The sequence below is a fragment of the Cyphomyrmex costatus genome, unplaced genomic scaffold (assembly GCF_001594065.2).
Source record: "Cyphomyrmex costatus isolate MS0001 unplaced genomic scaffold, Ccosl1.0 scaffold61, whole genome shotgun sequence".
In the NCBI taxonomy this organism is placed as follows: Eukaryota; Metazoa; Arthropoda; class Insecta; order Hymenoptera; family Formicidae; genus Cyphomyrmex; species Cyphomyrmex costatus.
This window is the reverse complement of record NW_017280167.1, coordinates 1880205-1906994: the sequence shown is the minus strand read 5'-3', so window position 1 is coordinate 1906994 and position 26790 is coordinate 1880205. Positions and strand designations below refer to the sequence as shown.

Genomic DNA, 26790 nt, shown 5'->3' with positions numbered 1-26790 from the left:
CCCATAAAATCTTTCTATAAATTTTTTATTTGTATTTATATTTAAAATTTAAATTAAAATGATATGCTCTATAAAACTTTTAAAGTGTATTTTACTTTGAAGAATAAAATTTCACTCTTAACAATTGAAAATTGAGCCACTCTTTTTAAAAAATGGTTAAATTTTCAATCTTAGAGTGAGATTTTACTTCAAAGAGCTTAGAGAATATATTTCTTATTTTAAAAATGAATGATCGAGTCTTATTGGATTCAAAATGGATCCTGAATCCAAAATCTAAATAGCTCATCAAATAACTATCTTTCAACCTTACAATTTCGAAACATTTTTTTCCAAAAATGTATTGTTCTCAAGATATTTTGGATCTTTGTTAAAATTAAAATGGCCAAATATGTTTCAAACCATATCAGATACAGAATCTATAGGAGCCAAAAAAAATTTGACTACCTAGAATATTTATTTCAAACTGTCTGATCTGTGGACTAGTAGCATTAGTTTTCTTTAATCGCTTTTGCAATTTGGAGCGTTCCTTAGTTGTAAAAGACATTCAAAATTTATCAGACGCGAGGAATGGTAATTTCCCTTCTTGCCGATTGAGTTGATCGTTGTTGCGCTCCGGTACACACAGATGGTAGCATTCGACCGCGTTACTCGGAATCCGGAGAACGCTCGAAAACGCCGACTCTATACGGGCTGTCGGAGAGGCGCCAGCCGGACAGCCCCCGAGTCGGAGCGGGGAGCGCAGGACCTGGAGCGGAAGCACGAGGGGAAGGGTGCGCGGTCGGCGAGGGATCGTAGAATCGCGGCCTCGCGGGTCGCGTCAGTTGGATAGCAACTGTCGGGCACGTGGCGTCGCTCGTTGTCGGGATAAAAACGCGTGCGCGAGTGGTGTGGTTGGTGTTGATGGTGGCAAGTGGCGGTGCGCGAAAGACCAGGGTGATACTCTCTTCTCCTCCTCAGTCGTTTATCGCGCGCTTATATTCTTTTCCTCAACTCGAGAGAGCCTGAGGGTCTCGCCCTCAGAAGAGACGGGCGGTGAAACTTAAACGAAACACGAAAACATGTGATTCTCTGACAGAACTTTTCACAACCCCCGTCGCGCGATATACCCTTCTTCCGGTGCCGTTCGCGTCCGCCTCGCGAGGGTATAGCGGTGGTTACCACGTACTCGCATCGCCCGCCGGGATACGCCGCTGGACCCCCTCCCCCGTCTGCCTGTCCCTTCAATCGTGCGCGTCGAGGGTTCGTCGCCGCGCGCCGCGGAGGAGGATATATGATGTTCTGAATTTCGGGGCAGCGAGAAGAGCCACGCGCGCATCATCATGGTCACAAAGCACTTCGCATCACAGGGTGAGTTTCTCTCCTCCTCCTCGCCTTTGTGTCCGGAACGCCGCTCCTTTCTCTTCTCTGTTCTTCCCATCCCGCTGCAACCCTTCTCGGCACTTCTCGGTGCATGTCTATTTCGCCCCCGCCCCGAACGTGTCCTGTATGAATGCGATAACGCGCGTAATTCCTCGTCGCCGTCGCGACGCCTCCTTGTAGGCGTACGTCGTCGACCTCCGAGAACGGGTGGGTGCTATACTGGGTGGTGCACAGCTCGATCATAATATACCCCGTAACGTTGCATGTACTTTCTATACACTCTTGCAGGTACTCTTATCCTTTCATTCTTCTCCCTTTTGAAAATAATGCATAACGCTGTTTTTTTTGATAACAAATGCATCGATAATGAAGCTCTTTGAAGCATGAAATAGCTTCTATGAGGGAGTTTTTTTTAACGCTAAACTTGTCGTGTTAAAAGTTTGTTTATCCTTCAAATAAGAGAATTTTTATTCTCATTGTTGTTAAGTGTCTCTTTTTTATTAGTAGTAGTTCAAATGGGGGAATTTTATAGATTGTCGTTAATGTTTCTTTTTAATAAACATTTTCTTATTGAAATAACGTTCTCCGTGATATTCTGCAAAGGCCTGGAAATATTGACAAATTATAATTACCGTAATTTATAATTATTAAATTACAGTCGCTGCGATAATTAATATTCTTTCCCTTTTTACGTAATAAAAAAATACACACAAACATGCACATAACATACTTTAGCTTTTACAATTCATTAATTCTCGCGATTCAATATTTTATAATGTCGTTGAAAAAATTATAGTTACTAAACGTTAGAATTGCGATAATTAATTTTCCAAACGCGTAGTAGGAAGTAATATTTTAAGGTATTGTATACTATTATGGTACACAGCATTAAAGAGCGTAAGGACTAAAGGAGCTAATAACGATGCAGCGTTGATTCGATTCGCCTGTCGACCACGAGAACACTCGCGGCAACCACTTCACAGTTCCGTCTCCTCCCTCTCGTTCGTTTTCGGCATACTGATCGAACAGGCGGGCGTTTCTCTCATCGTGGTCGTTCGTCTCGTCGCGAGCTACGACGAATGTTTTTCTAATGATGATTTTTACTTACTACTGAATTCGGGAAATGGTTTCGGAGGTATAAAGCCTAGCTGATGTCTGATCTATACAATTTCGTAAACGTCCTCCAATCACAGTTGGATATTCCCCTTGTATTAAACTGTAATTAGTTAATTCTTACAATTACAACTATAACTATAAGTTTACGCAGTTATAGATCGGATCTTAAGCGATTAAAAAAGTTTTTCGCGAATGGAGTTTCAGGAAAATAAACAACGGAATAATATTTAGTATTTTTTATGTCCATTTCTACCAATGTAGATTAACTTTGATCTTGGTTAAGTTTGTTCCATATCTTTTTCTTGAATTTTTAGAACTTAAAGTAGGTAAAAAGTAAGTTAAACAAAAAAATAGTCAAAATTTTGATTTCAAGCGTGATATATTTATATTTATAAATTATATTAGCTACTGGAAAATTTTAACAAATTTGAAAATTGTTTTTAAAATTTTATTTTTTATATTCATTTTTATTAATGTGGATTAACAATAATCTCAATTTTAATTTATTCTTTATTTTTTTTTTAATTCTTAAAACTCGAAAAGTTAAATAGTCAGTTTTATGGGTATGTTAAGTTAGCACTCCAACTATAGTACTCAGGAGTTCTGATTAGAGTTCCCACTTCCTTTTGACGAGACGAAGAGTTCCCTAAAGTTAATAACAAGAGTTCCGCTCAATAAACATTTTTTTTACACTTTTTAAAAATGAGGTGCTAACTTTTTATCGAATTTCGAGGTGGAATAGTTCTGAGCGGCTTAATAGCTTCAATTTGCGATTGCCTAGAGTTCCTGATATGTAAAAAAAATTTACGAATATTAAAAAAAAAATAAAAATTTTTGAAAAATTAATTTTTAGATACAATAGTTCTGATGATAATTTCTGCTTCTTTTTGACGATACGAAGAGTTCTCTATGATTTTTAATGACATATGCGCTTAATAATCATTTTTAAAAAATTTTTAACTTTTTAACGAAATTCAAGGTCGCATAATTCTGATCAGCTTAACAGAACTATTTTGTGAATACCTAGAGTTCTTGATACATAAAAAACATTTTTGAAGAATAATAAAGTTTAAAAAAAAAAGTAGAAATCTTTGAAAATTTTTTTGAGAGTACCGAGTAGTTCTGAGTAGCGTTTCTTATAGTACTCGACGAGTTCTATCGAAAACTGTAAGGTGAAAAAGCGATTGGACCAACGGTTTGCAAGATACAGCGACATTTGTGAGAAGATCAACAATTTTTAAAGTGAGTATATCTCGGAAACCGTTGGTCCAATTGCTTTGAGCCCTGATATTTTTCGACAGAACTCGCCGAGAACTGTCCAGAACTCCGAACAGAACTACTTGGTACTCTCAAAAAATTTTTGATAAAAAATTTTTTTTCAAGTCCCACGTCGGAAAATTTTTTGGGAGTACCGAGTAGTTCTGTTCGGAGTTCTGGACAGTTCTCGACGAGTTGTGTCGAAAAGTATCAGGGCTCAAAGCGATTGGACCAACGGTTTCCGAGATATATTCACTTAAAAAATTGTTGATCTTCCGACAAATGTCGCTGTATCTTGCAAACCGTTGGTCCAATCGCTTTTCCACCTTACAGTTTTCGATAGAACTCGTCGAGTACTATAAGAAACGCAACTCAGAACTACTAGGTACTCTTAAAAAAATTTTCAAAGATTTATACTATTTTTTTTAAACTTTATTATACTTCAAAAATGTTTTTTATGTATCAAGAACTCTAAGTATTCACAAAATACTTCTGTTAAGCCGCTCAGAACTATTCCACCTCGAAATTCGATAAAAAGTTAGCACCCCATTTTTAAAAAATGTAAAAAAAATGTTTATTTAGCGGAACTCTTGTTATTAACTATAGGGAACTGTTCATCTCGTCAAAAGGAAGTGGGAACTCTAATCAGAACTCCTGAGTACTATAGTTGGGGTGCTAACTTAACATATCCCAGTTTTATACCATAATCAAATTTTGATTTGAAGCTTGATATTTACAAATAATATTAAATATTAGAAAATTTTAACTAATTTCAGGATTATTTCCGGAATTATATTTGCCGTGTCTATTTTTATCAATGTAAATTAACTTTAATCTCGGCTTTAATTCACAATTGATCTCTTTCCCTAATTCTTAAAACTCGGAAAATATATAAATAAGTTAAACTAAGATTAAAGTTAATCTACTTTAATATAAACGCAGACATTAATCAAGTTTAAATAAACTGTAGTCAAATTTTTATTTAAAACGTGACACATGTACATATATATTTACAAATACATAATGTTAGATATTGAAAAATTGCAGCCAAGGATTATTTCTCTCATCTTTTTCACTGACCACAATGTTAATTCGAAGGTCATGGGAAAATCAGTAGCGTCACTATCAAAGCATGGCAAATCGTGGAACATCCTGTACATGTATTTCTATAAAAAGTTCAAACTGATTGTGAGATTAGATTGACATTGTTTTTCCTCTTTAAAAATTTAAAAGTCACCCTTCGACTGCTTATCTGAATAACGCGATCATGGGACGTTTCGCGCGTTGAAAACGAGGGTGACATCGCAGACAGCATGACAGCAGCGACATGTGAACCTTCATCCAGCAGACCTGACCGCACGATGTCAAGTTCGCGGCGACTTTCGCCGGTTCGACGCTCAATCGATTCGCGCTCTCGCATAATTCCCTCGACGACTTCGCGTGCCTCGCGGTCTACGTACGCGCTCGTGTACACGCTCGAACGAAGAAGTCAAGGGAACACGACGGTGGGAAAGAAATCCCACCGTAGTTCACGGGTTCACGAGAGCAACGACCAGCGTGGTGTTCCACACCGAGTCGCGGCGATATTTACGCCGGTATACCTACTTACTTTCGTTATGAAAAAACGCGTAAATATTCGCAATGATTTAACGTTCGACATCATTCGGAGTCCTGTCGATGTTATTGCTATACATTTTGAAACATCGATTGATATCGTGGAATAAATTATACGGAAAGAACGAATATATATTGAGGAAAAGAAGAATACCAAAGGTTTTCTTTTAGTGTAATACAGCGGTATTATACAGAACAAATAGTTATGCTCCAAGTATCAAAAAATTTAGCTAAATACAGATCTGAAAATTTGGACCATTAAAATGATTAGGAACGGTTCAATTGGTGTCTATAATTGTACGGTAAAGCAATTCTGGTCAACAGCATTTTTATATTTACCATCGCTATAATATTAGTAATAATTATTTTACAATTTATTCTTAAAAAACATATAATTGGCACGGAAACTATTATAAATTATAATTAAATTATATAATCGCAATTATTTTTGTTCTCAGTGTACTAATTCTATTTGTTGATGTGAAAGATTATATTATTACAATAAAATTCTTTTAAAATTTATATTTATATATCAGATTAAATATCTCAGGTCTTTTATCGTATCATAACCTGAATCTACGCTCGATTGATAAGCGACGCAAGATCGCGAAAAAAGTTCTTTGATGGAACGTTAACTCGGAATGCATACAACCGGCATTTGTAACGCGTCAATCGCAGATATCGGTGCTGCTGATAAAGTTGCTTACAGTATATACTTTATGATATACAATATGTATACTGACGGTCTTTCGTCGCGAGTACAAAGCAGCCAGTCATTTCGAAAAGGCGCCGCATATGAAATGTGCGATATGACAGCGCGACATAACATAAGTTATTGAGTCTATGTTTTCGTCCTTTCATTGTCAATGCCGTCTTGTAATACGAGAAATATACACATATAAATAAATACAGCATAAATTTTATTATTTTTTGTTTATTACATTAATTATTATTATACATCATTTTCAATTATTGTGTGGTGATCTAACAAAATTACTTTTTTTCCCGTGTGTATATGTTTTGCATAAAAGAAGGAAAGAAAATATATTACAGTTAAAGTGTTGATTCAGTAAATGTATATGTAGGTTACTACAGTTTACTATAGTCAATGTGTACATTTATGTGTGTATACATTGACTAATAAGTGTATGTATATATTTTACTAAAATCAACACTTTAATATATATACACAGAGAGGTGATAAATATATATATTAACTGATATAATACATAAATGATAAATTTTAATTAATTCGTATCTTATATTTATGACGATTTCTTTTTCGTTGATGGCAGTGAGACATTCACGGGAAGTTTCACTGATTGTGCTCATCGATGTTATTTCTCGTGGTTCCTTCGCAGCGTCAGAGTTTCAGGAAATTGGATTCGATGCGATCGCGACGACGCGAGAAACTTTCCCTCGATGAGATATATCCGCGTAATCGTTTGAGATCTCTTCTCCGGGCCAATGAGTCATCGGTGTGACATTTCTAAAGAGCAGGTTTCCCCGGTATTCTGGTATGCATTCAAAATGAATCATCGCGTGATTCGTGTATATCGTAAAAACGACTACTTGGAACTAGTTTCATCGTCGGTTGGCATTGATTGTACTGGGTGTGTTACACGCATTTCATTTTAACTATAAATTATCTGATAAATTTCCGGAATCTTGACAGAAGCCGTTATGACAGTGACTCAATGGCAAAATTATTCAAATTGATCAGCAAATTCATGTTCTTATACATATATTTTGCAGATTAAGAGTTTTGAAAAAATAATATCTCTTTTTTCTTATTTTAATTTTAAGTGGACTTACAGTTAGTCGTAGTAAAATATTAATTTAAGATTTAATAATCGAGAGTTTCAACTAAAATTAGATGAATTAATTAAATCGTTCTGACAGCATTAGATATAGGATTGCTTCAAGATCGTTAAATATTATCACAAGTAATTTACGTAATTTGATTACACACATCCACACGTTTACGTATCAATAAAAAAAATTAAATGCGCCTTTGTGATGCCGAACTTCCGCTGTGAAAATATCAATATCAGATTTAGCGAGAAGTTCTTAACAAAGGAAGCTGATATGTCCGTCCGAGTGAATTCTGATATACCCTGTGTAAACTGAACGTTTTATCGCCTCTGGAATACGACAAAACGGCACGTAGAACTTTATGCAAGTCCTCCCTTCTGTCATGCGAATCCAAAGTGCGTGTTCTCTGGCCCTATGCCCGTGTGAAAGAATTATACACTGAGGGGAAAAAATGGTTGCTACTATAATTTAATTATAATTTATAGTCATTTTTTGGAACAAATATATATATTTATAGTTATTTTAATCATGAAATTGTAGTCTAGTCATATACACTATTTAAAAATTTTTAGTTCTTAACATATTTTTTACGTAAGTTATTACTATATACATAGTAAATGAATTAAAAAAAAAGTTACATTCATTATATAATTTGTAATTACATTTACTGAATAAAAATTATTTTATTTATTATTTATATCTTGATATTATACCATATATATATTCGAATTTATTATAATTTATAATAAAATTTTTTTATATTAAGAGGATTCTACGTTATTATTACTAATACTACAGCAGTAATAACCACATAAAAATTGAGTTCGTAACAATAATTACATTAAGAAAGAAATTGTTATTTAAAAATAAATATTAGTTGATTCAACTAAATGTGTAGCGGTCATAGGTTGTCAAGCAAATATTTGTTAATTCAATCAAATAACATATTTTTAATTTTTTTACAAAATTTTGTTAAGCTAAATATAAAAATATTTGAACTAAAAATAATCACTACGTACTAAACGCATTTAATCAAATTAACTTTTTCCTCACAATCTGTGTATCAGTTATATAGTTACAAGTACCAAACACTTTTCTCTCAATGCTCCTTTCTACTATATATAAAATACTATATAAAAAGGATACTATATATGTATAATACCGTACATATGAACACAAACACGCGCGTGCACGAGAGTAACTACATTGCGCCATGTGGGCACCCGTGCCAGTTGTGCATTTTAATTCTTTCCCCCGGTTGCAGTCGTTCGTGACTGCTCTTTGTTCTGTATAACATTTTCTCGGCTTACTCCAATCTCAAATGTACGATTTATGTTTCTTCATGTCGTTGGAATTAATCGAGTGTGATTCCATGACAATTTCGAAATTGGAATGAACGATGACAATAAAAAGATTTATGTCTTACGATTTACGATAGAAAGAATAGTTATCTAATGACATAGAAAATATAATTGTGAAAGGTGTTAAAATTATTTGTGTGGTTTTTTTAAATATGTACTAGAGAATGACATAACACAGATTGGATTTTTAATTGATCGATATTTTCATGCATATTTAATTTTGAATTTAAATTTAAGTTTGTTCGATATTGTGTAAAATATAGCAGGTAATTTTTAATGGAATTTTTAAACTGTAATTTTTATCATTGTTCCTGAATGATAAAAAATTTAAATACGCAAAATGTATCGGATTTATGTTTTATATTTTAACACGAGAATCAACATCAGATTTTTCTACATTCAGAATTTTTGTTATAGAATTTTAATTAAAATTTGATAGAACAGATCGCGCGATTTTTTTTGTAAAAGCGTCTTTAACCGGACATCTTTCGATGGTATTCAGGAAACGGATGGAGATTCGCCGTTGGGTAAAAAAAGTGACGCGTCGTTTTATCGCTGAACGCACACAGGAACGTAAAAAGAGAATGGATAAAGTTTTACTTTATAAGAAACTTCTTAAAATATTAACGCATAAATTATGATAAACTTGTTGTAAAAACTTGGAAAAATACTTCCGATAAATACGAATTGTCATTTAAATATTATTAACGCACATAACCGTCTAAATATATATATAGCTGTTATTCCATATTATTAATATTATTTCATTATAAATTTAATACGCGATTATACGTTATAATCGTGTTAAATCAATAATTAGCGTACACTGTTGAAACATACGTTAAACTCGCTAATAAATTTCTGAATCACTGCTGTCACCGATTAGCTTGACGACGTCATTATCGAACTATGCATTAGTTAGCCATAATTCGTATCATCGTTTTTATCACTTATTATTTCTTTTTTTAAATGAGCTTAATACGTGGCCTTGAAGAAAGTTCAAGAAAGCAGCTGCACAATTGATTTTCCGAGTCGCCGATTGCAAAATTAGCCGATCAGTCCTTATGTGTAAATTCCCGTTAATCGCGACCTTGAAATTACGATGCAGCAGCTGGGTAGCGCAGGTGCGATTGAGTGGTGCATAGTTACAGATGCATGTGAGCACCGGGTTGCACCTGCGAATCGCGAAACTTGATTCTTTGCCGTCGGCGCGTAGACTACGTCGAGACGAAACGCGTCAAATGATTAATTCTGTGTGTGTGTGTGTGTGTGTGTGTGTGTGTGTGTGTGTGTGTGTGTGTGTGTGTGTGTGTGTGTGTGTGTGTGTGTTTCCGACGTGTTTCGTGTTGCACCGTTGTCGTAAATTGATTTCGGAACACGAAACAGCAAAATTTGACAGGATAACGATCAACTGTGTCAAATTGTTGCCACAAATTAGCGTTGTAATTCACGACACCTAATTTCATGCATGGATATTCAATAAAAACATGAGATTTGCTCGCAGAGTTAAATTTTGAAGATATAATTTAAAAATTAACTAGAATTTAAATTGTTTTTATGTCTTAAAGTCATCTCTGTCGATAATTTTGACATAAAAATAACCAGAAAATTGTACAAACTATCTTAATGTATAATTCGTAAGACTTTTATATAAAGAATTAATGAAAAGTTGTTCACCCTCGAAATAGCATAATTTTCACTTGTTGGACAACAGGTGGTCTAGCACGATATCCTTTGATGTGTGAGTTCACCCCAGGAATGTAATCGAGTTGAAATTTGATCAGAAGTGCCGAGCAATCAACAAAGATATCTTTGAATAATTATTAACAGTTTTAATTTCATCACTTTTTAAATTATACAAATTTAGTTGATCATTAATGTTAAAGAATTCTTGAGTGTTTATCTGGAGAAACTCTGTATAATATACGAAATTAATCACTACTCCTTCCGGAGCGGACAGTGAATCTATTGGATTCATTAAGTTATTATATCTTTGTCAAAAATGTCAAACAATTCAATTTTCTTTATATTACATCTGCGGATTACTTTTATTATGATATACTTAGCCTTCCCTTTTTCTTATATAAGTTATATCATCTTAAAATTAATTAATGCTTTTTAATTAACATAATTAAATGGATCTTACAGACTAAACGCCAGTAACCGTGTTACAGATTCTATTAACTCTGAAGGATTAGATAAGGATTTTAAATAATGCTTATTTCAAATCTTACAGTTTTCTCTTACAATCATTTCTTACAGTATCTTTTTCTGTTTATTTTTCAGGCTCAAGCCCTGAATGCGGCGTGCCGGACATGACAGTCATCAGCAATATCGATGAGGTCGGTATCAATCGGAATCTTCAAGTTCGGTACAGTAGGGACCAGATATACGTATCCTTTATTTCTTACGATATACATAACTATACACATAGCATAAATTCATATTTATACCATACCATTCGTTGCAAAATTATTCTTATGTCGCTTTGATATTTAAAATACTGAAGTTACGATGTGTGTGATTTGAAATGCAATACAAATCGATTTCTAAAATGGATCTTTCTGTATAAATGATTCTACATTCTTCTTTCTATTATAAATGTTTCATTTATGTCAAATAAGTAAAATTAGTCTTGTAATAATTATGACATACTTATCTTTGCCAAATTTGATAATCTAAAGATTTGAGAATAATTTATATAACACATACGAACAATATTACTACAATTAAATTGACTGCTTCTAAAACTGAGAATTATGCATTTTTCTTCGAGTGTACACGTTTTTGTATTTAGTTTTCATTTTATTTATATGTATGAATAATTCCGTTTACTTATACCTTCATTCAAATTAGGCAAATGAATGGAGAAATAGGTATAGGTGGACAATGAGAGATTAACCGATTTCATCCGAGAAAGAGATCGGCGTAGGGTAGAGTAGAGGAAGGGAAAAAACCGAATCGTCCGAGGGAGGGACACGTTCATATTCACATTGCAGGGGTGGGCAAAGTCGTCCTAGGTTGTCGCGTTGCTATGACGATCTCAGTCAGCTGGCGAATCACCCCAGGGTCAGATCCATTCATCTCTCATCGGCTTGGGTTTGCCAACGACCCAACGATATCGTAGCGACCTACTGTCAACTCTTCCCTTCCTCTTTAATCGATTATGAATAACGATACAAAAATCCGTGATCGCCAATAATTCGAGGCACGTTTAACTCAATGAAATAATTGACAATTGATATTTTAAATAGAGATCGTCTGATCATCTAATATTGAAATAATTTTGGAATGGTCATGCATGTATTATTGAGGATCTCAAAATGAAATAAAAATAAGAGATATCTAATATAATTAAGAGAAAAATGGAGAAAGTCGAATGAGAATACTGCATTCTAAACATACTAATATTATAATATATTCAAGAACTAACGTTTGAATTAATTCTGAAGTAAACACTATTTAATGGAATTTAATACGAAGTGTGATGTTATCGTACAGAATTAATATCGGATTTTACGTTTTGCTTTGCGTACGTCTAATTAGTTTAATATAATAATAAATACATATAATCATTGACAGTCTGAATTATCTTATTCAATCTATTGGATCATTCGATCTGAATGATTGAATGAAACGTAAATTTAAAGACTGTATTTAATAATATTGAATGAGATGTAGGAAGATTATTTTAGTCCCAATAATTGCAAAATCTCGTTACGTTCGATATGTTACAGAGTCTAAAATCTACAAATACTCGCTCTAATTGATCAATTAGTTACCAGAATTCAAACATGCGATTTAGGTCGTCGGCAATCCACTCGTTAGTGGACACTTCCTTGTACATGCGAATAGCGCAGCGACGATGTACTTAAACTAATCTTCCGTTGCATTTAGATGGAAACGATATAAGACCGACGAATGAACGTACGTAATTTTCTGTGTCAATGCAGTACATAATTTTTAATCAAATAACATGTTCTTTTTATTAATTATTCGATTGTTATTTTATCTAAAAATTCTTTTTAAATTAATTGGAAATATTAATTTAGTGAATTTTGCGCGAATCGTTTCTATTTAACAATTAAATTATCGAAACATTTGAAATAATTTTTAATTTCGTGCGATCTTTGTGAAATTTTTAAGTAGAAAATATCTCATTCATCGAAGGGGCTATGAAAAAAACTGAACTTGTTTCCTAGAAGAGCTAAGCTTCATCACGTATGTACATAAATACACATGTCGGTGCTCACTTTTTGTCGCCTGATGTAATCGAAAAATTAAACGGCTCGTAAAGCGGTCGTTCGGGTCTCTCGGCCTTTTCGAATCTCCGTTACTGAACACTTCTTATCACCGTCGTGTCGTGGGCGCAAACGAGATTCGCAGCTGGTAAAGACAGCTTTTGCTGTGGGCATTAAACACGTTTCTCGTACGTTAAATCTCAAAACTACGTGAGTAGTGAATAAAAATTGTAATACACGCGTGCGCGAATCTACGGTTTTTTAAATTGTTTTTGATTATTGTTTGTTTATTTTGATATATTATTGTTTATGTATCTTAATGTCTAATTTATTTAAAAAGAGAAGTTTAATTAAAAAAATTTGTATATTATGATATAACAATCTGTTGCATGATTCATCGCTTAAATGCAAATTAAATTCAAATAAAGAAGTATTAAATATTCATTAAAAAATTATTATACCTTTACACACACACAAATTTCAAAATTCCATAAAAATTGATAAAAGTGTTGATAATTTAGATATTTTATAGAAGACAAATATCAGTTAATTAGTAAAAACACATATATATGTATATATAAATCGCTTAGATGGAACTAAAAGAAGATAGGTTCGTGAAAAGGTTAATCTTTATTCGGGTAAACGGGGTATGTATAATCCGCAGCATTGTTCACTGTTGTCGATGTAATATTAATTGATCTTTTACAGAGGGAGCAATTAAGTCTGTCATATTTAAAAATGTCAATAGCAGTGGCAGACTCTTTCTTGTTACAAAAGTAGGTCGGTCGGATAAATAAGGGTTAAGAAACCGACGACCGAAATCACTCAGTCATCCATCGTGCGTGATAATTAAACGCTTTTCTTACCGCTCACAGCTTTCCTAGCTTCCAGGCGCAGGTTAACCCTTTCCAGAGCGAGTGGCCTAATTTTTTCACATCGATGAACCCTCTCGCGACCCTCCCAGACATTCACCCTCCTGTTCTCATCACCGTGTGTCTCTTGTTTTTTCCTTTTTTTTCTCTCTTCTGTACTCCCGGTAATAAAGGTACACGAGATCGTCCCGTTCCTGCCCCCGCGACGAGTGCAATTCAAGTCGGCTAAGGGCGCTTCGCTAGCGAGAGAGGTTAATGAGAGAGAACTACCCTCTTTACACATACATGTAGGCATCTATGCCTCTGCGTGAACAGGCGCGCATCGAGCGCACGTGGAAAAACACGCGCAAAGGAACGAACGACATCCGGTTCATCGACGAACCTGCACTCTCTGATCTTGCACGCTCGGCTAAATTAAAATGTAACCGACACCTCACTCTCTATATAGCCAGACGTCACATCGCCGCGCTGCTATTATTGGTTTAAATCGCTTAATCGTTCGTTTTTCCCCTAAATTGAAAGTACCATTCAAAAAAGAGAAGAGAAACCGACGAGTACTTTTTATTTAAGTGATTTGATGGAGGGAATTTGTCAATCAAGCTTATTATATTAGCCTCTTCTTTGTTTTATATCTAATCAAAGATTTTTGTAAAAATAATATGTACCTAAGTTTAGATATGAAAATAATTGCTTACATCTTAATCTTTAAAGTCATAATAACGAAATTTTTTATTTTTCTATAATTTTAATAATTTAAATAAAAGATCTGAAATTTTTTAAGATATATATTAAAAAATTATTTTTTAATGGTTTTTATTAAATAAGTATATTTTTACATTTAGTAAATATTTGCTTAGAGCTATTTGAACAATTATTTATTAAAATTTAGTATTTTTTTCAGTGTATTTGTTTAATAATATAAAAATTAACTTGGAAAGAACAAGGGCACTAGGAGTTAGGCGCAGATAACTTTACGCAAACGCTGATATTTATCAAGCAAGACTTATATATTACAAAAATTATTCTTGAGAGTGTTTGCGATACAGTATCGTTGTGAACATGGTGAGCCTCCCTACTTCCGGTAAAATAATCGTAATTATGATAAATTTAATTTCGAAATTATTAGTTTTCTAAGAAATTCTGGGAAATTATTTCCCTGAATTCCAGCATTCTATTTATTAATTTTTCTTTTCTGCTTTTATTGGTCATATTATTGTGTTCTTTTTAAGATGAAATTGTCTGATTTTATTTCTCTGTTGTGGGGGAGCTCGCGGTGTTTAAACATTCTTTAATCTGTTGTCAACTTTAAATTATATTTTATTTATGTAATTTTTTATTGTCTCTGAAGAAGGCTCAAAAATGAGCCGAAACATGTAAGAATAATTTTTGTAATATATAAGTTTTGCTTGATAAATATCAGCGTTTGCGTAAAGTTATCTGCGCCTAACTCCTAGTGCCCTTGTTCTTTCCAAGTTAATTTTTAATTGTACGGGAGTTTTTATCAAAAAATTATTATATAATTTAATAATATAACCAAAATATGTCTTACCGGATATCTATAAATAACGTGTTTCTAACAAGATATGCAAGCTCTGACAAATATCGTCAAAGAGAAAGAGAGGATCCAAAATAACGTTCTACCAAACAAAAAAAATTAATTTTTTTATTTTCGATTTATATTTCCGTTAAATATATTTATACTGTATATTTTTTGTACACGAAAAGTCGAAGAAATTGGAAGCATTATTTCGGTCCCGCTCTTTTTGTTTAGAGATATCTGTCAGTTTACAGATTTCATTAGAAACACGTTATTTATAGATCACAGAATATTCTGGACTTTTATTTGTGGTTTTGCGGAATATTCCGGGTTCTTGGTTTTGATAATTATCTGCATATGTTGGTATATTAATAAGAGAAGTTCTGAGAACACGGAATACTCCGGAAAACTAGTTTCGTGATTCGTAGATAATGTATTAAAGTATGATAGAAGTTAATAATTTCTCTTGTATTTTTTGGAACGCGACAGCAATAATAATTTCGTGAGAAAGGATTATAAACTCTCCAATCTCTCGGTAGAAACTTTTTATATGGAAAAGCGGGATAATATGCATAGATTAGAATTTAATTAATAAAAATGTTCAAATTGTATAAAAGCTTAAAATTGTATATAGTATATTCAATCAAACAAAATATACATTATTGCATCTATATTTGTGTACCTAATTGAATTATACATTATGCAACCTTAATCTGTTATGCAGTTTGAAAATTTCTGTTAACCTATCCAAATTATTTTGTTTTATTCTAGAAGTTGTTGTGCAAATAAATAGAGTTAACTTTTATTCCTTGTTTACTGTATGGATTTTAGTATTTGGATAAGACATTTGTGTAATTAAATTTAATTTTATTATAGCGAGAACGTAAATCAAGAAGTTATCGATGGGCGACGGGAGACGCGGTTACCCCAAGGGATTAATTAAATTGTTAGATCCTTCTTAGTAATAATGGGGTTTCGATAGAGCTTGGACCAAAGGTTTTAACAGGGAACTGTAATCACCACAAGGGTCGACAGCTTCTATACGCCAACGCGTGTTAGCAATGTGCGCATTCAAGCTTATTCTAAAACAAAGAATAAGATACAAGTATAAATAGAGTAATAAAGTGCCATAAATAAAGTATAAATATGAAAGAGACTTAAGCGAATTGTCTTCGTATATGAGAAAGATTGAAGTACAAAGATGAGAAAAGGAAAGTAGGAAAGGAGAAACATAAATAACCGAAAGAGAGAGAGAGAGAGAGAGAGAGAGAGAAATCTGTAATAATACATAATAATTAATTATTATAATATTCAGTATAACTTTTTCAAATATCATACCAATTTTAATTTATTTATATAGCTAATATTTTTTGCTACGTGTCTTCATTTCTTTATTGTTTTTTTTATAATGCGAAGAAAATATTTTTTTAGATATATGTATTTGTAGATATCTTCAAAGTATAAATTTATTATTTATTTGATTTATATATCCATAAATACTGTACATTTAAAAAATGTTAATCAGTAGGATAGGGAATTCAATAGTTACCCTATACCATCGGTTAAAATGAGTTTCGAACTTTTGGGCATAGATCAGCACCCTAATTCGTCTCAAATGTTGCCGGAGGGTAGCACGGTTATATGTAGGTGTACTGCCCCTCTTTTCGCTAACGGTGTGGTTCCATGAGTCATACCCCCTATAGGTCGCCCCCGAGCGTGACGTCATTACCGAGCTCTCTCCCCCGGCGAAAGCATGTCATCATCGAGTTATTATGCAAGGGATAGAGCTTACGGCAGAGTTGTGCGCTCTATCTTCCTCTGTCTCTAGAGATTTCTTTGGCGATATTCCCGCGAGTCTGAAATTGCGCGACGCAATTTCAAACCCGTCTTATACGTATGTAGTCTGTATTATTTTTCTGTAGAAGATTAATGGTTTTAATGCATTTTTATATATCAGAATGACTTCTAAAGCAAATCGTCGAATTTTTTAAATTTGAATTTTTAATCAACTCAGACTTTATGTTTCTTTAACGAACGTCGCGAAACATCGATGCTACTTGAATTAATAACTAAGAAATTAAAAGTGAAAGTAAAACCTAACTTCATTTTTATTTAAATTCATTTAAAATTAGATCACATTGAATTTTTAGCAAATTTGTAATGAAATTTCAAGCTTTTTTTAGATGAGCGCTGATATATCGATGAAAGAATAGTATTCCGAAATTATCCGTGGAATATTATAGACAGAAGGAAAGAGTGTATGCACGTCTAGATAACTCTACATACATATAGACACGGCATTAAACGCTTCGTACGCCTTCGAGAGTTTTCTCTTTTATAGGGCGAGCAATAAAAACGGATTGGCGCAACTTTCCGTTCGTACTTCAGAAAATAAAGTTTGCTCGGAACGCGAGCGCGATCGCGACTGAAGGGAACGTTAAAAAGGTCACACGTTTTTAGCCCGATTCGTGCCTCGTGTCTCTTCATTTATCGCCCACTTATATGCACTTGTATCGCACTTATAGGTATTGCAAGGGACACATAATGACTATGAATGCAGAAAAATGTCAGCGGCAGAAAAATGTCAGAACTTTGCCTATGTTAACAGTGATACAATGTTAATATCCAACAGAGACTAGCAATACGAATATTTATATTTATTGAGTGCTATTCGAGCTGAATATTCCTTAACACAGATTTTACAGACGTACACGGGATCCATACTGGTGGCTGTGAATCCTTACAAAGAGGTGGACTTCTATACGAATGTGAGTAATTAATTAATTTTAGCGAAATCATATATAATTAACCCTCCATCTATAATCTTGATCGTTTTTAACAGAAGCAAAATTTTACTCTTAAATTTTCACCCTTTTTACTTAAATTTTAATTTTTAAATAAAAAAATTTTAACTTTTAAGTTAAGAAAACATTCGCTAACTAAAGACGTTAAAAAGAAACCCTGAATTTTTTTGAAACCTATAGTAACAGTAAAAAAGACTCGGGCTGAACAAAAAACTTACAATTAGATCGCAGATGAAGAGTTGAGTTAAAGAGCATGAAGAAAGGGGGAATAAAAAAAGGGATATTTGATACATTGTATTTTTTAAAACATTCTTATTATTGAGCGCTTTTTATTGTATAGTATTTAGTGACACAAATTGACACAAGCGTAGTTCTATTTTTCTCTATGTTTCGTGACAAAAATAAAACAATATTTGCATTACCAAACAGAAAGCATCCATTATCGATGTTTCAATTTTACTATTATTTCTTTGAGTACATTATTTTTAATATCATATGTTTGTTGAAAGCAATATAAAATAAATGGAATTTTATGGAATTAGAATGTTTACAACTTAATATAAATCATAATTATTATATATAATTATAATTTATTATTATTATTAAGAATATCCATTCAGATATTGTAGGAATTGAAAATAAGTTAAATATTACACACATAAAATTAAAATATAAAATATTACGCAAAGTTCTATGGAAGAAAAATCAAATACAGAAGTCAGATATCGATGTGATGACGTAGGTATGTCTTGCAATTTTTAGAGATTATTTATAATACATAAGATGTATATATACATATATATATAATATATATAATATATATGTATACATACTTTGTTGATACGTAACGGAGAAAGAATGTTTCCATTCAAGTAAGGTATACAGATCCGATACAATGAGCATTATCGGTACGAAGTGATCGATAGGGTGGGCTCGATAGATCGCTTGTGCGTACGGGATACGTCGTGCTTCCTGCGACTGACAAAAACCGGAAACACCAGCAAGGAATAATAAATATCAGGCACAATGCGTGATGTCGCCGCTCTGTGATGCAAGGTGAAAAAAGAGCCGCCAATCGCTATACACGTCGATTTTCTGAGTGGAGATGAAAGATTAATAGCGAATTCGATAGAATGCGGAGACACTAGTGCGCACTGGTGCACATTAAACCGTAATACACAGATCAACGTGAAAATGCTTATTTAATATAAATATTTATTAAATTACGAAATATTTAATGCACTTTATTGTGACTGTTTCATAAAATATGTATAGGGCGATTTATCATTCAAGATGTTAGCATTTTAAAAAGCTGTGATATTTCAGGAGACTTTGTGAATTTAAAACTTGTACAGTTTTATTATTATTATTATATTAAATAATAAATTCAATTTTGCTTATCTTGATTTAAAAAATTATTCCTTATTCATTGGTCTTCTACTTTTGTTTATTATTGTTACATATTACAAGCTTAGATGGTTGTTATATATATGTATATTTATAATTATTAGCATTCCACTTTTATACGAAATAAGATCATTATACAATGATTTTAATATGCACCAGTGCGCAATATTGCCTCCAATCAAATTCTCTATAAAATACTGTCTCGGATCTTTCGACATCTCGTTGAACGTATTTCTTATTAGCTCTTGCTGCAACGCGCATTGCGAAAACGAGAAGTAACTGCAGTCCGTTTAACAGCTTCAAATGTATGATAATACGTTAGCAAGGAAATTATGCAATATTGCCTCCATATTCAGTGAAATTATCACTTTATTATTTTGTCGGTACTTTGTGATATAGATACTAATTATGTTTAGGTCATTCAACTATAAGTTTGCAAATATCAAACAAAAAAAAATAGGATAATGTTAATTTAATGAGGGATTTGAGAGAATAGAACGTGACTTGTAATTATTTTTCATAACATACAAATTCGAAAAAAAATTTATGAAAAGGAATAGTAGAAACTATTCACAAAAATAAAATTTCTATTTTAACGGAATCACTATAAAGATTTTTTAACGTCATCATTTACAGCATATATTTTCTAATTAAGTTCCTAATTAAATTTTCTAAAGTTTTTTTTTAAATTCTCGTAATATCTCTTACATTAAAATGGACTCCATCTGAAATTAATTTAAAAACGTAATAATCTGCAACTTAAGTCGTCAAATTTTTGTTGAAAGATTCGTTTTTCAATTATTCGTAACTCGATAATTACAACTTTGATATTCTGATTAAAAATTTGATACTTCATGGAAAAATTGACTGTAAATCGACGGGATGTTGTAAGTAAGAAATAGTACACGAGAAGTAAGATACATTGTATTCAAGTATACATATATTGTTGGCTCTGAGTTTACGAGTTTCTTTCTCATGAGACCCTAATCGACGATGTATTTCCTCGTCGCATGTGTATGTGCAATTTGCATTCTCGTGCAAAATTATCGTGCCTCTGGCGGACGAGTTTTTCCGAGAACGGCTACACACAAATCCACAAAATGCACCGCGGCAGGACGCTTTTATCGTATTGGCCCTCGGTCTGAAAACAGGAAACGGAAGCCGCAATGTGCTTATAATGCCTCGAGATAACTCGCGAAACGGCGAGTCTTCTTCGACGGCGGTTTTTCTAGGTCACGCTGATGGAACGAAACTCGAACGATAGCACGCTCGACTTAGTTCTTGTCAGGATGATAATGTTAACAATTACGTTAATTGGGATGCTTATATACACGGACTTGGCTCATTCGTGCAGAAATGTGTCGCGACGAGACCTTTATCGACGAGCTCTTGCTGACATTTGCGATCGAGGGTGAACGAGATAAATTTCTGTTCGTTCACCATTTATCGGGTGAAACGCTAACTCCATATAGCTGATAATAGAGCAGTGCAGTTTCCTTTTCCCGCCACCGGTGCAGCTATTTTCGGGTGCACGTGGTGAGCGACGGCTTCGCTCCCTTGCATGTCGCAGACTCATCGTCAATAGTTATATGTCTCGAATGTCTCAGGGACTCAGGGGCGAATTATTTCTGGGTACCGAATAGCAATTCCGAGCAAATTCAAAATGGAGGGAAGAAAAGTATCTTGTTGCAGACAATAAATTTCGCAAAAATTTAACGCTTGATTGAAAATCTGAAAAATTTACAGTTTATTATTTAACAAAAATTTGGTAAATTTGAAATTTTTCGGGAAATTTTATCGGAATTTTCAGTTTATTTTCATCTAAATTATTCTTTCGGCAGTTTTGTTTTTAGTTTACCAAAGTGATGTATAAATTTCATTTAACCTTTAAACTTTTAGATTACAAGTTTTCAAAAGTTTTGCTTTAATATTAGTTATTTAAACACGTTTGATTTTTTATGCTCATCGATTTTATCTTTTGTTGTAAACATAACAGTCATAACTTTATACATTTCTGTAAAGTTGAAGCATAATGTTCTTTAACTATTTTGAATAAGAAAACATCAAAACTATTAAAAATCTGAAGAAAATGTTTGATATTATTATATTTTACATTATTATTAGTGTCATATTATATTATTACCAAATTGTTATTACTACATTGCGTGTTTAAGTAAAGAGTATAGTTTTTGCGAGTTGTTTTGATGCTTCTTTTCGATGAAACAGAAAAACAGTCCCATAGATTCCGCTATGTGAAAGGTTTTATATTAAGCCAACAAATGATAGAGGCCTCTTCAAATTTTTGAAAGAATTCTTCAAATATTATTCTGTGCAGCCGCGCGTTTATATGACGCGGAAAGCGTCGAGCGACGGAGCATGCGACCGTAAATTGAATTGGACGGTGAGAACCGCCGGAGTTAGAGTGCAGCGATAAAATTTACTTTGTCTCGTGTTTGGGAACGAGCTGGCTCTCTAAAGGTTTATACATTTTATTGCATTTTCCCTGCTCCTCCCCCTACAATGTACGCAACCTTTGAGCAGGGGATTTTTTAATAAGAGGGGGTACCACATTCTCTCGCGACGTTCAGAAAAATTTTCGAGCCTCTTTCAAACTGACAAGTTGCAATAAAATTTTGAAAGGAAGACATCGACGGTGTTTTCATCATCATTTTTAGCAATTTATTTTAGTGTCTGAAATTACTTTTTGTAAACAGAATAATTTGACGATTATTATCGCACGTATGGCGCAATCTGTGCGCGAACAGATTGGTACGAAACAGGAAAAAACCTAATTGTTGAGATAAACTCACGTGACTGCGGTGCGTTAACCTCGTGCACACACTCGTGAAAATTTGCGTGCTACAGTATCATGCGTGATTTGCGAAGGTCAGCTGGGGTACCGCCGACCGAGGACTCCTGCCGGGACTAGAAGGAAGAGGGTGGCACACCGTGGTGGTGCACGCCCCGCGTTATTGATCGCGCCGAAGCATGCGGATCGGATTCGGGACTCGGCGTGGTCGCCTCGGGAGCCGCCAATTCCGCACATTTCTGCCGGATACTCTCGCTGGATCCTCGCCAGAACGATCACGATGATCCACGTGCGAGTCGCGATTGAATTACCAACGAGTACCAACATACGAAAACCTATCGATACATTTGCGTTATTAAAACTTGTGATAAATATTTTAAGAGGATAAATCTGATCTCTATATAAGCTATATAATTAAAATAAAACAAAAGGTTTTCCAGATTTGAGAGATTGACCTTTGTCTTTAGATATTTACAGAAATAACCGAAAGAAAAAGTCATTCTTTTTATATAAAAGAGTTGTGAAGAAATAGCAACTTTAATTGACCAATTATTTATTAATTTATTTGCTTATATTAATTCAATGCGCTCATTTTCTATGCACTTCCAAGTTAAAAATAATTCGATTTTGACACCTTTACATTCGTCTGATACGTTATTCTCTGAAGAGTAAATCTAACTATGTGAAGATTGAAACCTCATTCTTAAACAATTGAAAATTGTTTAAGAGCCACTTTTTTCAAGACTAGCTCAATTTTCACTCTTTAGAAGGAGCTTTTATTCCAAAGAATTTACAGAGTAGCGTTGCATAATATCGTTTTGTTGATCGATAAGTAAGCAAATATCCTTGGATTGCTGTCGAGGTAAATGGTTGCTACTTCTACAATAAATCCACAATCAAGTCGTTCAAATATTTGCCGGTATTAATGGCTGGAAAGTACTTGTGTGAAGCTTTTATCGGCTTTTGAATCAATTATTTCAAAATTAGGATACGATTACGCGAATTATTATTTATTAACTAGATAATAATCATTCTATATAAGATTCCATACAAATATATCTGCTCCTTTTTATCAAAATTAAAAATTATCAACTGCAATATATATAATCTTATATTTTCTATATATTTTAATCTTTATAATGTATTATATAAAATAGTAATAAACGGGGTATGTTAAGTTAGCACCCCAACAATAGTACTCAGGAGTTCTGATTAGAGTTCCCACTTCCTTTTGACGAGACGAAGAGTTCCCTATAGTTAATAACAAGAGTTCCGCTCAATAAACATTTTTTTTATATAATTAAAAATGTGGTGCTAACTTTTTATCGAATTTTGAGGTGGAATAGTTCTCAGCGGCTTAATAGCTTCAATTTGCGATTGCCTAGAGTTCCTGATATGTAAAAAAAAATTTTCGAATAATAAAAAAAGATTAAAAATTTTTGAAAAATTAATTTTTAGATACAATAGTTCTGATGATAATTCCTGCTTCTTTTTAACGATACGAAGAGTTCTCCATGATTTTTAATGACACATGCGCTTAATAATCATTTTTTAATAATTTTTTAAAAATGCGGTGCTAACTTTTTAACGAAATTCAAGGTCGCATAGTTCTGATCAGCTTAACAGAAGTATTTTGTGAATACCTAGAGTTCTTGATACATAAAAAACATTTTTGAAGAATAATAAAGTTTAAAAAAAATAGTAGAAATCTTTGAAAATTTTTTTGAGAGTACCGAGTAGTTCTGAGTTGCGTTTCTTATAGTATTCGACGAGTTCTATCGAAAACTGTAAGGTGGAAAAGCGATTAGACCAACGGTTTGCAAGATACGACGACATTTGTCAGAAGATTAACAATTTTTAAAGTGAGTATATCTCGGAAACCGTTGGTCCAATTGCTTTTTCACCTTACAGTTTTCGATAGAACTCGTCGAGAACTATAAGAAACGCTACTCAGAACTACTCGGTACTCTCAAAAATTTTTCCGACGTGGGATTTAGAAAAAATTTGAAGTCAAAATTTTTGGAAGTACCGAGTAGTTCTGATCGGAGTTCTGGACAGTTCTCGGCGAGTTCTGTCGAAAAGTATCAGGGCTCAAAGCGATTGGACCAACGGTTTCCGAGATATACTTTAAAAATTGTTGATCTTCCGACAAATGTCGCTGTATCTTGCAAACCGTTGGTCCAATCGCTTTTTCACCTTACAGTTTTCGATAGAACTCGTCGAGTACTATAAGAAACGCTACTCAGAACTACTCGGTACTCTCAAAAAAATTTTCAAATATTTCCACTATTTTTTTTAAACTTTATTATATTTCAAAAATGTTTTTTATGTATCAAGAACTCTAGGTATTCACAAAATAGTTCTGTTAAGCTGATCAGAACTATGCGACCTTGAATTTCGTTAAAAAGTTAGCACCCCATTTTTAAAAAATTATTAAAAAATGATTATTAAGCGCATATGTCATTAAAAATCATAGAGAACTCTTCGTATCGTCAAAAAGAAGCAGAAATTATCATCAGAACTATTGTATCTAAAAATTAATTTTTCAAAAATTTTTAATTTTTTTTTTAATATTCGAAAATTTTTTTTACATATGAGGAACTCTAGGCAATTGCAAATTGAAGCTATTAAGCCGCTCAGAACTATTCCACTTCGAAATTCGATAAAAAGTTAGCACCCCATTTTTAAAAAATATAAAAAAAATGTTTATTGAGTGGAACCCTTGTTATTAACTATAGGGAACTGTTCGTCTCGTCAAAAGGAAGTGGGAACTCTAATCAGAACTCCTGAGTACTATAGTTGGGGTGCTAACTTAACATACCCTAATAAACGCAAGGGAAAGATTGCCATTTTTTTACGAGATTGCTTAACATGTTGAATAACTGTAATTCGATTTGGACCAATCGATTGAACGTTCCGAACATCACGGTGATAGTTTAATAAGCAATCAGTACTTGCGGTAGTCGAGGAGGTTATAACATATTATAAATAGATTCGTTTCCGATCCGCTCGGATCTCGGAATATCCATATATTGCAAATATTTCTTCGTAATGGAGATTGCAAACGGTCCTCCGACCCTATATTGAGATGAACGGAAATTGACGTTAATCAATCGTCCATGATAGTATTTCGTTGTAGATTTTACGCTGTAGTACGATGTGTGTAACGAAAGAGGGATGAAAAATCATTGTGCGAGTTTCTATCGGAGCATGATGACACATGTTCAATTCCCTCACAGACGATATTGATCGATGGACGTGACCCACTAACGAAATGGAACGAGGAATCGACATTCTTTTGCAACACCACCGGTGTTGACATCGCCGCGTAACAGCGAGAAGCTTAAATTAATTTAAAAAAAAAACGACACTGATTTTAACAATGGAAATTGGCTGTGGATCACTTTCGGGATAAAATTAATATTTTTTTATCCGAGGTATTTAACAGATGCAATTAATCGTGAATAAGATGACTTTATTTGATCTTATTACTTTACGCTATTTAATTCCATTTAAATGAAGTAATGCAAATGAATTACAGTTTTTTTTTAAATATAGAGCTGTAGATATTAGTTGCATATTAATATTTAAAACTAATATTAGTTAGATATTAATATTAAAAAAATTGTTTTGTTATTGCTTCGTTATATTTATTATTATATTGCTACGTGCCACTAAAACAGAAAAAATTAATTATAAATGCCAAAATCATAATTATAGCACTTTATATTTAGTTTTAAAATCTGTAATAATTACGAATATTTGGCATTATTTTAGTATATTTAAATTATGAACCAATAACAATAATTAGCATAATTATAAAGGACGGTGAATACAAACATTTAAAAATAGGAACATGCATTTTGATGTAAAAATACAAAATATCTAAATAAATATTAGATATAAAAATGATATCTAACTACATTGCAAATATTAAAATTATTTATTTGGATGTTTAAATACTCTGAAATTCTAGAAGCAAAAATTAAGTTCAAAACTTTCAGCCTTAAGCAGTTTAGAGGACTGTGAAGATACGATGTTGAACAGTGCAGTATTATATAATGCGACATGTATTTATATATGGATGCAGTCGACTTTTTTCAAAAGAAAGCAACGAGAAGTGTCGAAACTTCCGGAGCGTCGCCTGGAAGGCGTCCTTTCACACTTATTTTTATATCTCAGCTTGTTTTCTTAAGGCTTTCCGACTATACGCTCGGTTTATCTCGGGCAATCCATCCTCTACAAATGTACTTTGAAGTAATTTCCTTCCAAAATAACTTTTTAAGGTTACATTGACGTCTCAAACCGTTCTGCAGCATTGATATCCAGAACGTGGATTTATTAAAATTATTGATCTACTACATATAAATATATGTAAACAGCACAAATTAAATATAGCTTTTAATAACATAATTACATCGATTTCATTAATTTTTTTATATAAAGTATTAAACAAAAAAAAGAGTTCTAATTAGTAGTCTAAAAATATATTTGAATTGTATTTGAAGTTTTATAATTGTGCATTTGTTAAGATAACAATTTATGAAGTGTATATTTTCCGGAATTAGGTATTACTTACCTAGCCTATAGTCTTAATT

General features: G+C 33.0%; 1 protein-coding gene across 1 annotated transcript in view; it reads left to right on the top strand.

The window, feature by feature from the left end:
- The first annotated feature begins 1319 nt into the window (after positions 1-1319).
- Myo81F (unconventional myosin 81F) overlaps positions 1320-26790 on the top strand; it is a 40845-nt gene continuing 15374 nt past the window's right edge. The window contains exons 1-3 of the mRNA XM_018547155.1: positions 1320-1347; positions 10809-10915; positions 17878-17940. Coding sequence (XP_018402657.1) covers positions 1320-1347; positions 10809-10915; positions 17878-17940 — 198 coding nt within the window. The remainder of the gene's footprint in view (positions 1348-10808; positions 10916-17877; positions 17941-26790) is intronic.